We start from the raw sequence: 13,253 nt of genomic DNA, 5'->3' as shown, positions 1-13,253 counted from the left end.
ACTTTCTTTGATTTGTTGTGTTTCTGGGTCTTTATTAAGAAAGTTTTGACCTGTGCCCAAGAGATCTAATGTATCTCCTGTTTCTTCTTGTAAAGTTTTCAGTGTATCTGCTTTTACCTCGAGGTCTTTGATCCATTTGGAGTTAATCCTGGTGCAGGGTGACGTAGGAGGACCTGGGTCTTGTCCCTGAGCTCTTCAGCTCAAGGCTACTGCCCTACCCTTGAGCCAAATCCCACTTCATGTTTTCTAGAGGTTAATTGGAAATAAGAATCTCAAGTCCTTTTGTGCCCAGGCTGGCTTTGAACCTTGATCCTTAGATCTTAGCCTCCTGAGTAGCTTAGATTACAGGCGTGAGCTACTGTGCCTGGTTGGTAATGAGTATTTTTCTTGTTGAACATTGTTACCCTTCCCTTATTCTTCTCCGGCACAATTCCCCCCTACCACAATGTGTAAAGTACATTTCCAATGTAGTGTCTTATGAGTATCACGGTTGCGTTGGCTCATACTTTGTCATATGTGTCACCATTTTGTTGTCCCCCTTCCCTTCCTTAAATCAGATAAGCATATATAGAAGACACAGGATACCAAAATTAAAAGAAAAGTGTGATAGTGGATAAACCAAAGGTGAAAAATGAAATAAAGAAGAAATAACTTTATATATTATATTAAAAACAATAGCAAAGGAAAACTTATTGTTTCCATATCTTGGAGTTCATTTCTATTAGCATCATTCTATATGGTCTTATGTACTTAGCAATTGAACTATTGTGATCCTTTGCTAGAACTGTCCTAGACATATGCTAATTATTACAAATGAGGGAAACCATGGAGTCTATGTTCCATTGGGTCTGGCTTATTTCACTTACTGTCATTTTTCCCAAGTCTTTCCATTTCCTTATGAATGGGGCAATGTCATTCTTTCTGATGGCAGCAATGGAATTCCATTGTGTATAAATACCACATTTTCTTGATTCATTCATGTACTGAAGGGCATCTAGGTTTCGCTATGGTAAACAGTGTTGTAATGAACATGGCTGTGCTGGTAACTTTAGTATGTTTCTGTTTTTGGTCATTTGGATAAATGCTCAGGAGTGGAATTGCTAGTTCATAGGGGAGCTCTGTAGCTCTGTGTTTAGCCTTTTGAGGAACCGCCATACTGCTTTCCATAGTGGTTGAATGAGTTTTACACTCCCACCAACACTGTAGAAGTGATCCCTTCTGGTAATATCCCACCAGCATCTGTTATTAGAGTTTTGATAATGGCCATTCTTTTTTTCATATATTTTTCATTGTAATTAATAAAAGGGTTACATTATATTTGCCAGATAGAAGGTGCATTAATTCACATACATTGATATCCTTTCTCATGTCTTAGTCCCCATTTACCTCTTCCTCACCCCCACCCCTCATCTTGTTTTCCCCCTTCCCTATCCAATTTCAAATAACCAAATACAAATATATCCAATATATCAGATAACAAAGTGAGATACTGTAACAATATGAGATAACCAAGAGAAAGCAAAAGAGAGGAGAGATAACATAGTACATTAAGGAGAGCAATCACTCATTTTATGGCTTTTTTTTCCTATATCCTAGAGGCCCTTTTGTTTAGTGTCATACTATATGGCCTTATGTATCTAGGTTTTGCTCTATTGTAAATCTCTGCTAGGAGAGCCCAAGGTTTCTACTGATTATGACAAATGAGGGAAACCATTGAGCCTAAGTTCCTTTGAGTCTGGCTTACTTCACTTAATATGACTTTTTCTAAGTCTTTTCATTTCCTTACAAATGGGGCAATGCCGTTCTTTCTGACTGCAGCATAGAATTCCATTGTGTACAAATACCACATCTTATTGATCCACTCATCAACTGAGGGACATCTGGGTTGGTTCCATATCTTTGCTATGGTAAGTAGGGCTGCAATGAGCATCATTGTGCTAGTGGATTTAGTATGTCCTTGTTTCTGGACAATGGGTAAATGCCTAGTAGTGGAATTGCTGGGTCATAGGGGAGCTCTATGTTTAGTCTTTTGAGGAACTGCCATATTGCTTTCCATAGTGGTTGAACAAGTTTGCACTCTGACCAACAATGTAGTAGTGATCCCTCCTGGCCACATCCCCTCCAGCATCTGTTGTTATTAGTTTTCTTAATCCTGGCCATTCTAACTGGAGCGAGGTGGAATCTTAGAGTTGTTTTGATTTGCATTTCTTTTATGACCAGAGATGTTGAGCATTTCTTCATGTGTCTATAGGCCGACAATGGCCATTCTAACTGGAGTTAAGGGGGAATCTAAAAGTTGTTTTCTTTTCTGGCCAGAGATGTTAAGTGTTTCTTCATGTGTCTCTTGGCCATTCTTATTTCTTTTTCAAAGAAGTCTCTCTTTAAGTCTTTGGCCCATCTTTTAATGGGATGATTGTTTCTTTGAGGATTTGTTTTTGGAGGACTTCACTTTTTAAACTCTTTTTAAATATGAGATCCTTGCCTGTTGTATGGTTAGTGAAGATCTTCTCCCACCCTGTCAGCTTTCTACTTAGCTTGATAGCTATGTCCTTTGCCATGTAAAAGCTCTGCAGTTTAGTGCAATCCCATTTGTCCAACCTTTCTTGGATATGCTGTGTTTCTGGGACTTTATTACGAAGGTATCAACCTATTCTAAAGAGCCCTAGCGTTTCTTCTATTCCTTCCTGTGTTCTTTCAGGATATCTGCTTTTACCTCAAGATCTTTGATCCATTTGGAATTGATTCTAGTTCGGGGGGATTGATATGGGTCTAACTTCATTTTCTACAGGTGTTTAATCAGTTTGACAGCACCATTTTTTAAAAAAGCTTTTCTTCATCTGATGATTTTGGCTCCCTTACCAAAGATTAGGTGGCTATATGTCTGCAGGCTCATTTCTGGGCCTCAGCATCCTGAATAGCTAGGATTAAAGCATTCATCTCAGACATTTTTTAAATTAAGCAGAAAACTCTTTTGCTGTAGAACTTTATTTGGTTTCTAAACATGTAACAAAAATGATTTATGTACTTGGTTTTTTGGTCCCTGAGCTCTGTCCCGGAGCTCTTTTTGCTCAAGGCTAGACCTCTACCACTTGGGCCACAGCACCACTTCTGGTTTTTTCTGAGTAGTTCATTTGACATAAGACTTTCACAAACTGTCTTTCCTGGGAAGGTTTAGAATCCTGATCTTCAGATCTTAGCCTCATGACCAGCTAAGATCACTGGAAGAAGCCAACAATGCTTGGCGGCTGCTGGTCACATGTTTTTATCTCATCATTTTACCATAATAAAATTATGTTTTTAATAAATAGTAACTAATCTTAATCTTTCAGCAATGCACTTCACATTTTTATGACTCTTTAGAATCAGCATTTTTGTTGTTGTTTGATCCTGGGGCTTAAACTCAGGGTTTGTGCTCTGCTCTTGGGCTGTTTTGCTCAAGATTAGTGCTCTAAGGCTGTAGCCTTGAGCTACAGTGCCACTTTGAGTTTTCCAGTAGGGGATGAGAGTCTCACAGGAACTGTAAATGCAACCAGAGAAATTACAAGCAATGGTCATTTCTTATCACTAGATATATATTTCATATATTTTTTTTCTTTGATTAATGGAAATAAGAGTCTCACAAACTTTCCTGCCTGGGCTGGCTTTGAACCATGATCTTCAGATCTCATCCTCCTGAGTAGCTAGGATTATAGGCATGAGCTGCTAGTGCCTGGCTTGAATTAGGTTTTCATGTTCCAGAATTTGAACTCAGGAATTCACACTTGCTAAATTGATACTCTACTATTTTAACTTTTTTGCTAGTTTCTGCCTTGAGCAGAGAAGTTCAGTGACAATATCTGGGAGTTGGAGTTCTACTCCCAGGATCTGCACATTAAAAAAAAAGATACACAGAAATGGTCTGAAATTTTACTTATATGACCAATGCCAACATTTCTCTAAAACACAATAAATGAGCAAAGGAATAAAATAGTTATTCTTCAAAGATGCAGAGAATGGCCAATAATCCAATGGAATCATTAGTATATATTTAGGTTCTCCTTGCAGAGGATAACAATAGCTCAAAAGCCATGTAAGATATTAAAAAAGAGATATAAAATTTCCCATGTGTATTATACAGTTCAGTAGATGCAGGGGAGTTCTCAATCAGTCTAATGTTATCCTCAACAGTGTTTGAATCATTAATTTTGTCAAAGGGCAGTATGTCTTTAGCAGAAGTTGGGTAGTGTTAGGGTAAAATGAATCAAATGAATCCTCAGTATGGTACTAAACCCCTACGCATTCTGAGCATTCACAGTTTTCCATAGAATACTAAGGGCTTAGTCTTTGTGGTCTGATATATATGGTGTTTACAATAGTCAAATATATATATATGTATATATATGTACGCTTGAATAGTCATAAACTTAATTCTGATCCAGGGAAATCCTCAAGAAAGTACTTTCCAGCCAAATTCATCAATACATTGCAAAGATCATTCAACATGTACAAGTTAATGAAGAAAATTGAATAATTTCCTATAAATATCTAGAAAAATGGGATCGAGCTCAGTGGAACAAGAATGTCCATTATAAAAAAGTTAATATATACTCTATTTCACATTAATATAATAAAGAGAAAACATCATATAATCAACTTCTAGACACACAAAATGGTTTGATTAAGCTTAACATATTGATGATGATACTCAATAAGTTAAATATGGAAAGAACAAACATGAAAATAGTTAAATGTTGTATGTCAAATCCATAGGTTACATCAAAATGGAGGAAAAATTGAAAGCTTTTTTTTTGTCGGTTATGGGACTTGAAATCTTGGCCTGGGCACTGTTCCTGAGCTCTTCAGTTCAAGGCTACTGCCCTACCCTTGAGCCACAGCCCCACTTCCTGTCCTCTAGTGGTTAATTGGAAATGAGTTGCAAGTTCTTTGGTGCTTGGGATGGCTTTGAACTGTGATCCTCATATCTCAGCCTCCTGAGTAGCTAAGATTACAGGCATGAGCCACCATACCCTGCTAAAAGCTTTTCTTCTAATATTTAGAATGAGATGAAGATACTCATTTATCACTTTTGTTTAACATCTACCTCAAGTTCTATCCAGAGAAATCAGGGTAAATCATGGAAAGAGAGTATCCAGACTGGAGAAGAGGAAACCATCTTTGTTTGCAGAAAACATGATCACACACATAGAAATTTCCACTAGAGAAAAAATGGCTTTGGAACAAATTTGGAACAATGTCCACATGCAAAAGGAAGAAAAGCTGTTACATCACCTTGTTTGCCAAAATTAACTGAGACCAGAGATCATAGGAAGACACATAGAATACATAACAAGTAAATTTTTGTTGCTTTAGAATAGGGTATATTATACTTTATACTTCAGCCTATATAAGCCAATATATTAGAAATTCATAAAATTCAAGAGGTTTCAAAATGTAATTATACAATCAAGAAGGCTAATGATACTGGAGAGAGGGGCTATTTGAAACTTTACTATCTGACATGTAACCTATATCCAGAATGAATAGCCATTTCAAGTCAGTAACGAAAATAACAAATAAGCCAAGCAAAAGGCTAAAGAGTTTAAAATGCATTTCACAGGAAATGCATATGTGATTAATAAGCTCGTGAGGGGATACTCAATGTTTTATGAAATAACTGATCAAATTCACAGGGAAATACCTCTGTGCCATCTTGAGGGTGATTATAATAAAAACTCTAGACAATTGATGTTGATGAAGATGTGGAGATATTGGGGTTTGCTTACTGTACTTTTCCCAGCATAGCTCAACCTCTTTTGTCTTCGCTCCACTCTGAATCCATGGATAGTTATTCTCTATGTTAAGCTTCAAGTTGTCTCAGACTGTATGCATATAACTTATCTTACTGCAAAGGACTCTTAGAAGGTCACACATATTTCTGGGGTCTGTATTCTATAACTTATATTCTCTTCACTGCTACATCCTGGACATTCCTGCCTGTAAGTCTATTCTCTGCATTGGTAGGAATGCTGTAGGATTACACTTGTTATCCCAGATATTCGTGAAGTGGACACCTAAAGGACTGAGGTTTGAAGACAGCCTGTTGCAAAAAAAAAAAGTATGCAAAACTCTCTCTCCAATTAACCATCAAGAAAAAACAAGAATGGAAGTGTAGTTCAAATGGTAAAAATTAGCTATAGGAAGAAAACCTGAGAAAGCATGAGATTCGATACTGGCACAAAAAAAAGAAGGGAGGAAAGAAAGGAAAAAAGTAAGGAAGAAATAAAGAAAAAATAAAGAGAAAAAAGAAAGAAAAGTAAGAAAGGAAGGAAGGAAGATGGAAGGAGGAAGGAAAGAGTAAGGAAAGGAGCAGCAAGGGAGGGAAAGGAGGAAGTAAGGAGGGAGGAAAAAGAAGGATTGGCAGCTAATAGATACTGAAATCACAAAAATAGGTGACAACCTTCTGCAATGGTAAGACTCTCAGCTTTCATTGTTCTCCAACAATGGAAAGTGTCACTAGATCATGAAACATTACAGTCATTGACTGACATGAATTGTAACTCATTTGTCCAGCTTTTAAAATGAATAACAACAAAAAGTAACAAGATTTACTTTACTCCCTTGTTCTGAGGTATAACATGTCACAACAACCTGAATAATATAAAGCCATTTTCATTAACAATATCATTTGGAAGCAGTGTTTAGAGTTCTTGTACTTAAGTCATTCCAAAGGCTGATCTTAAAGACTAGAGGTAATTGTTATTGGATTAACTGAATTTAAGGTAGAAAGTTACATTTTTCTTTGGTGAATTATTTTGCCCTCTTTAGGGAATATGTAACACATGTAGAACTACAAATAATCTCAATTTTATGATTTGCTAATTCTACCTATGGATGGGTAAAATGTGTACATAAAACTTATACATAGATTTCTGTCAAAGATATACATTATTATATTATAAATGACTTTATTGTCAATGATATAAATAATTGGTTTGAGGTGGCATAAATAATATGCCTTATGGCTTAGGTTCACTGGATTGGTAACCAATTCTAATGTCTTTTATCTATTTTTAACATATTATTTGAATTCAAGATTTTTAATAAATCAAATTACTAGTCTTATTTGCTCATAGTTTTCTGAAACATTAGTAAGTACTTTCATGTTTTCAGATAGGAGCATGTCCTTGTCTCCAAAATGGTGGCGCCCAGCTCTTAAAGCCAATGAACTTTTTGTCGGTTTCTACATTTTTCTACCTTTTCTCATTTTAATTGCTGTTCTTGTTTGCCAATGGAATAAAATGAAGGGATTTGGGCAAAGAGCAAGAACAAGTGTAAGTGGAAGGTGAGTAAATATACTATATTATCTTTGCTATTTAAAATGTTCAATGGGAAGAATTTGAATGCACTTTGGAGTAATAATTAGTAGGAATCTTTGGATCGATGGATTGGGATGAATAACAGCTTATTTCAACTTTCTGCTAATCAAGTATCTATGGGTTGTTTTAGAGTGTTAACTTCTTGAGCGATACTGTTTTCCTCACATTATCCATCACTTATGACAAGAAGTTCCACAGAGAAAGTTATGGAAGCAAAGTTCAAGAATACAATATTTTGAAAGTAAAAAAAAATCACAGAATGGAGAATAAAGCAGTTATAATACTCCAAATCTTGCACATAATTACTATTGCTCATGTGTTGCTAAATTCTAATTCAAGCATTGTGTAGTTTTATCTTGACAACAATGCTATTGAAAACCACAATTGGTTCGCTGAAGATTTAGTTAATTTAAAAGAAATCTAGTGAAATTAATGAAATGAAATTTAGTGAATTTAAATGAGACTAAATGAAAGGAAATCTAGGATATGGAATCAAGAGCTTCATCTTGTGTGATTACTGTTCTTAATATACTATGTTATTTCTCTTCTCTTTTTTTTGCTCTTATGTTTAATCTCATATTGTTACTGTATCTGGTTTTGTTACCTGGTATATTGCATATATGTTTATTTGTTTATTTAAAATAGGAAAGGGAAGGGAGGGAAACAAGATGATTGGGAGGGGGTAGGAGGAGGGAAATGGGTACACAAACATGAGAAGGGGTATCAATGTGTGAGAAGTAATGCACCTACTATCTGACAAATGTAACTGTAACCCCTCTATACATTAACCTGACAATAAAAAAGGCTCCCCACTCTTGATCTAAGGTCTACTCAATAAAATAAAATAAATAAGCATATAGATTTGATAGCATTGTATGTAACAGTCTTGGTGGTTTAGTAGGATCCTAAGCCCTTGACTTTCCCCTTCAATACAAGCTGAGTGCATAAGTGTTTCTCAGAGAAAAAGAAAGCTAAATAAACGCCATAGATTGTCACTAAATATAGGTGGAAGACCTCATTAACAGCTTTACCCATGAAAGTAAAATTATCCTTTAAGTAATTATTTGTTTACATAATTATATGAATGTTATTATAGAGATGTCAATTTAAGAATTAGAAGACATATACTAAAATACCTTTAAAATATACTAGAATAGTATAAGAAATATCAAATACCTTACCCTGTTATTAATGCAGCAAAATGGAGGGAAATAATAGATTTTCAGTGTGAAATAAAAAAATGATATTGCAAGCTCTGGTGTTCTCATTCCTGTAATCCTACCTATTTAAGAGGCTAAGATCTAAGGTTTCAGGCAGAAACTTAGCAAGAGGAAAAAAGTCCTTGAGACTTTTCTTTCCAATTAAGTAACCAGAAACTGAAAATGAAGTTCTGGCTGAAGTGTCAGAGCATAAGCCTTGAGGGAAAAATTTAAGAGTGCAAGGCCCTGAGTTCAATAGCACTGATTACCTCTTTGAAAGTTAGCTTCACATTGGAAGCAAGATGAAACATTAGAATGGTGAAGATTGAGTGGGATATGGGATGGCAACAGGAGTTGGTACATAATGACTGATTTTTCAGCATAGATCTAGCTCATAGCTGTTTTGCTCAGTTAAGTGTTTGGTTATCTTAAAAACAATGCTCTCTCTCTCTCTCTGTCTCTCTGTCTCTCTTTCTCTCTCTCTCTCTCTCTCTCTCTCTCATTCAGTTCTCTATCAGAAGACGACAGTGACGACAGCATCCAGTCATAAAGTTAAAGGTAACTGAAACCAATTTATTAACAAAAATGATATCATTGATGAAGTAGTTTATCTTTAAAACATACCTTAGCATGAAAAAAATCTAGTATTTCCATATGTCCTCATTGTAATTTCTATATGTGAATTTTGCATGCTAAAATAAGATTACGGTTTCTGGATGTGGTATTTCATGCCTATAATTAGGAAGCACAGTTTAGGAAGATTATACTTCAAGGCTAGCCTGGGCAAAAGGTTAAACAGACTTCATCTTAACAGAGAGCTGGATCTGATGGCAAGTCGTTATGTGTCCTATCAACTGCATGGGAGGCACACATAGGAAGACTGTATTCTAGGCCAACCCCATCAAAGAACAGAAGGACTTGTCATAATTAGTACAATCCTAGGACTCTCCTAGCAGAGGACTCCAATAGCTCAAACCCTAGATACGTAAGGCCATAGAGGATGAGGCTAAATGAAAGGATCTCCAGGATGTGGAAACAAGAGTTTTATTATGTGATTATCATTCTTAATGTACTATGTTATTTCTCTTCTCTTTTGTTGCCCTTTGGTTAATCTCATTGTTACGGTATCTGACTTTGTTTCCTGATATATTGTATATATGTTTATTTGTTTATTTGAAATAGGAAAGGGAAGGGGAAAACAAGATGATTGGGAGGGGATGGAGGGAGGAGAATGGGGACAAAAACATGAGGGGGGTGTCAATGTGTGAGAAGTTATGTACCCTCTGTCTGGCGAATGTAACTGTGACCTCTCTATACCTTACAATAAAAATAAATATATAAAAATTTTAAAAATAAAGTGAAAGGGGATGGTGTGTAGCTCAAGAGGTAAGCATTTATCTAGCAAGTGTCAGGCTCTGAATTCAGAGCCTTGGTAGAGCATTAATGTTAGTCAGTCCTGGGGCTTGAACTCAGGGCCTGAATACTCTGCCACTTGAGCAACAGCACCACTTCTAGATTTTTTTCTATGTATGTGGTACCAAGGAATCGAACCCTGGTCTTGGTACATGCTAGGCAGGCACTCTACCACGAGGCCAAATTCCCAGCCCCTTACTTTACATTATTTTAAGAAGACTTAATATTAGGTTTATAAATAATATTCTTATAATATGAAATGTCTTTAAGGAGTTTTTTCAATATTTTCTTAAAGTATTTTTGAACATATTGTATCTTTTGCTTTCTCATTGAAGTCTCTAATTGGAAAACTTATCAGAGATTGTCTCTTTACATTTACATGCATTGCTTCTTTGCTAAGAACCTGTGGGTATAAGCTTTAGTTTAAAATCTAAAAAACAAATATGATGAATTTAAATACTGTGTGCAGAATTTTAGAGTTTAATGCATTAGATTTGAGTTTACTTCTTAAAAACAACCTTGATTCATACAGTTGGTCTGTGATTGGATAATAGCAATAGGATTTACATTTCCTGGAAACCAAGACAGATACTTAAGTACACCTTCTTTACCATAAGACTAGAAAAGGTACTGTCTATGGTCTTTAAGGATAGAGGATTCCAACTTTACCTTTGTAGCACGCATGTACATGATTTTACACAGACAAACTACTGCCTGACTTATCTACATGTATATGTGAGGAGTAGCTTTGCAAATACATGAAAGGTTCAATGCAGAAATCAGCTAGAGGGCTTGGATTACATAAAGATGAAAGTTTATCTGGATCAGAATTAGATAAAAAGGATTGTATCTATGATTAGGTCAGAGAAGCAAACATCATTAAAAGTCTTGAAGGTTTTAGGTCTTAGAGGCTATAGAATCCATGTCTGTTTTACTGAATGAAGGCAAAGAGTCATTGGAGGATTTAAATTCCATGTACAGAATATTGCTGCTGTGTTTTTTTGTTTGTTTGTTTTCATGGCAGGGATAGAAGTAGCAATCATTCTAAATCCCATAGACTGTTGAAGGAAAAAGGGTTAAAATAATGCTTAATGAGAGAATGCAGAAAGACAATAGGACATTAGTATAATTTTAAAAGAAGGATTTTTACATTATAGATTGGTTTCCAATGTCACTATTGTCTTAAGACTCATTTAGAAATTTATGAATATTGAAAAAATCTGCCTAGTGATGAACAGAGATAAACATCTGGCATGCCAAGATCAAGGGTTTGATTGTCTCCTATATTAATATCGACATAGTTAAAATACTTCTTAGGTGACAAAAGTAGTGTTTGGTATGATAGGTTTTGTGTTTTACAAAATTTCCTGGCATAAACTAGGGAGAATGGGTACAGATAAAAGTGTGGAATTGTAGAGAAGGTAAGAACTGATTCCATATACAAGAGAGGGGTGCTTGATCAATAAGAGTAAAGGGGAGAGGATTGAGAGGCATGACAGAAGTAGAATCAGTGTGGGTGCTTCTGGATAGGGGTTTAGAATAAAAAAAAGCATAAGGGCCTTAAACATTTTGTTGAATCAACAGTGAAATCTTTTAGCAATGCCATACTGTAAAATAAAGTAAGGCCACTTTAGGATGTGGTGATTGATGGATTTTGAACAAGTGTAAGCAGGACAATGGCTAAAGGGGTGCTCTTTACAGATGAGTAGACAAATTTCTCCTGACTCCTCTGTTTCTTTGCCTGTTGGTAAGTCCCATTAATTTTTTTTCTTTTAATGTGGCTATCACAAAGTATTCATTGAACATGATCTTTGCTTTATAAATTCCCTGGAGTCTAAGCACTGAATAGCAAAGTATTATATTAATTAGTTGCATAGAAAAGCTGAATGGCTTTCAATAATAATACAAATGTTGCTTTTCTACTTTTCTGTATTTTCTTTGTAACAGTAATTGTGCAGAAACATCAAAGGCCACAATGGAGAAAAGATATCACCCAAGACACACAGGTTTAAACAGCCTGATACAAGATTTAAAACAAAACAAAACAAAAAGCAACAACGAACTGTCTTTGTTTTTTGTATGTCTCATGCCTTTTGATTTCAAAAACACAGAATAAATTCTATAACTGAAAGCATGCAAGCATAAGTTGGTTGATGCCTTTATTTGCTATGGTCCAGAAGCAGGCAACAGGTAGTCAAGGAGTCGAAGAATCCAAGCTCACAATCTCTCATTGTCTACTGCTGCTGTCCACCTTCAAGTGCCCATAGCGTTCTCAAGTGAGACTGCCATCATGGTTCCCTTTCCAACCGCATTGTCTACTCTCTGGGACGGGAGAGGGAGTTTTGGATAGTCAGTCTAGGATCGCCTAGACTGAGTTTCTGGCTACAGAAACCAAGTGAGGCTTCTATGGTCTTTTAAACTGAGCTCTAGGTTTTTTTGTTTTTTCATTTTTGGCCTTTTGGGAAAGTCAAATTTCCTACTGAGTTTTCAGTAAGGCTGAGCTTTTCTGGGTAAGAATGTATTGCTTATTTCCCTTCTTTTTCCATTCCTTCCTGGCTGAGCATGGGTGTGCCTAGGCTCATTTTAAGGCATTTAAGAGGAATACCTCCCCAGGCAGAGTCTAAGACCTATCCAGTCTCAAGACAAAACAAACCCCAAAGCAGGAGATGGTGCTGGGACAACCTCATTGCAGAAGCAGAATTTCCTTTTCCAACTGTCCGTCAACTAACAGACAGGGGAATATTATCATCTATGAACGGAGTGCAGCAACATCTTTGCTCCATGGATACATCTTGAAGCCATCTTGCCAGTGAGGAAGACTTAGAGTCACATTGTTCATTTGCGTGAAGTAGCTGGATGAGGGGTTCCTCTAGAGATAAGAACTAGTTTAGTAGTTAAGTAGTTTTATAGTTACAGGTCCTAGAGATGAAGAAACGACAGAGGAGCAATAGGTTATTTTTGAAAAAATGAAATTAGTCTAACATTATCTGCTAATAAGTGCATGTTTTTGTGAATGTATTAAATGATCATTTGGTTCACTTTAGGTTTGTGATATTAAAATTATGTTAAAATATAGCTTAGAAAACACAAGTGCTGAGATTCTAGTACATTTCCTTCCACCTCATTGCTCTAACTTATTTGGTTTATGGACTCTCTCTCTCTCTCTCTCTCTCTCTCTCTCTCTCTCTCTCTCTCTCTCTCTCCTCTCCCTCTCCCTCTCCCTCTCCCTCTCCCCCTCCCCCTCACCCCCTCTCCCCCTCCCCCTCCCCGTCTCTCCCTCTCTCCC

General features: G+C 36.2%; 1 protein-coding gene across 4 annotated transcripts in view; it reads left to right on the top strand.

The window, feature by feature from the left end:
* The window catches only part of LOC150049084 (A disintegrin and metallopeptidase domain 3-like), a 60,007-nt gene extending 50,895 nt beyond the window's left edge, over positions 1-9,112 (top strand). For all 4 annotated transcript variants that reach the window (XM_090353883.1, XM_090353882.1, XM_090353881.1 and 1 more), the window contains 2 exons: positions 7,150-7,321; positions 9,062-9,112. In XM_090353883.1, coding sequence (XP_090210009.1) covers positions 7,150-7,321; positions 9,062-9,104 — 215 coding nt within the window. In that variant the 3' untranslated portion in view covers positions 9,105-9,112. The remainder of the gene's footprint in view (positions 1-7,149; positions 7,322-9,061) is intronic.
* Positions 9,113-13,253: the final 4,141 nt, after the last annotated feature.

This window comes from Megascapheus bottae, chromosome 20 (assembly GCF_031878675.1).
Source record: "Megascapheus bottae isolate mThoBot1 chromosome 20, mThoBot2.hap1, whole genome shotgun sequence".
Lineage (NCBI taxonomy): Eukaryota > Metazoa > Chordata > Mammalia > Rodentia > Geomyidae > Megascapheus > Megascapheus bottae.
Note: the sequence above shows the minus strand (reverse complement) of the source record. Positions and strands in the feature narration are given on the sequence as shown.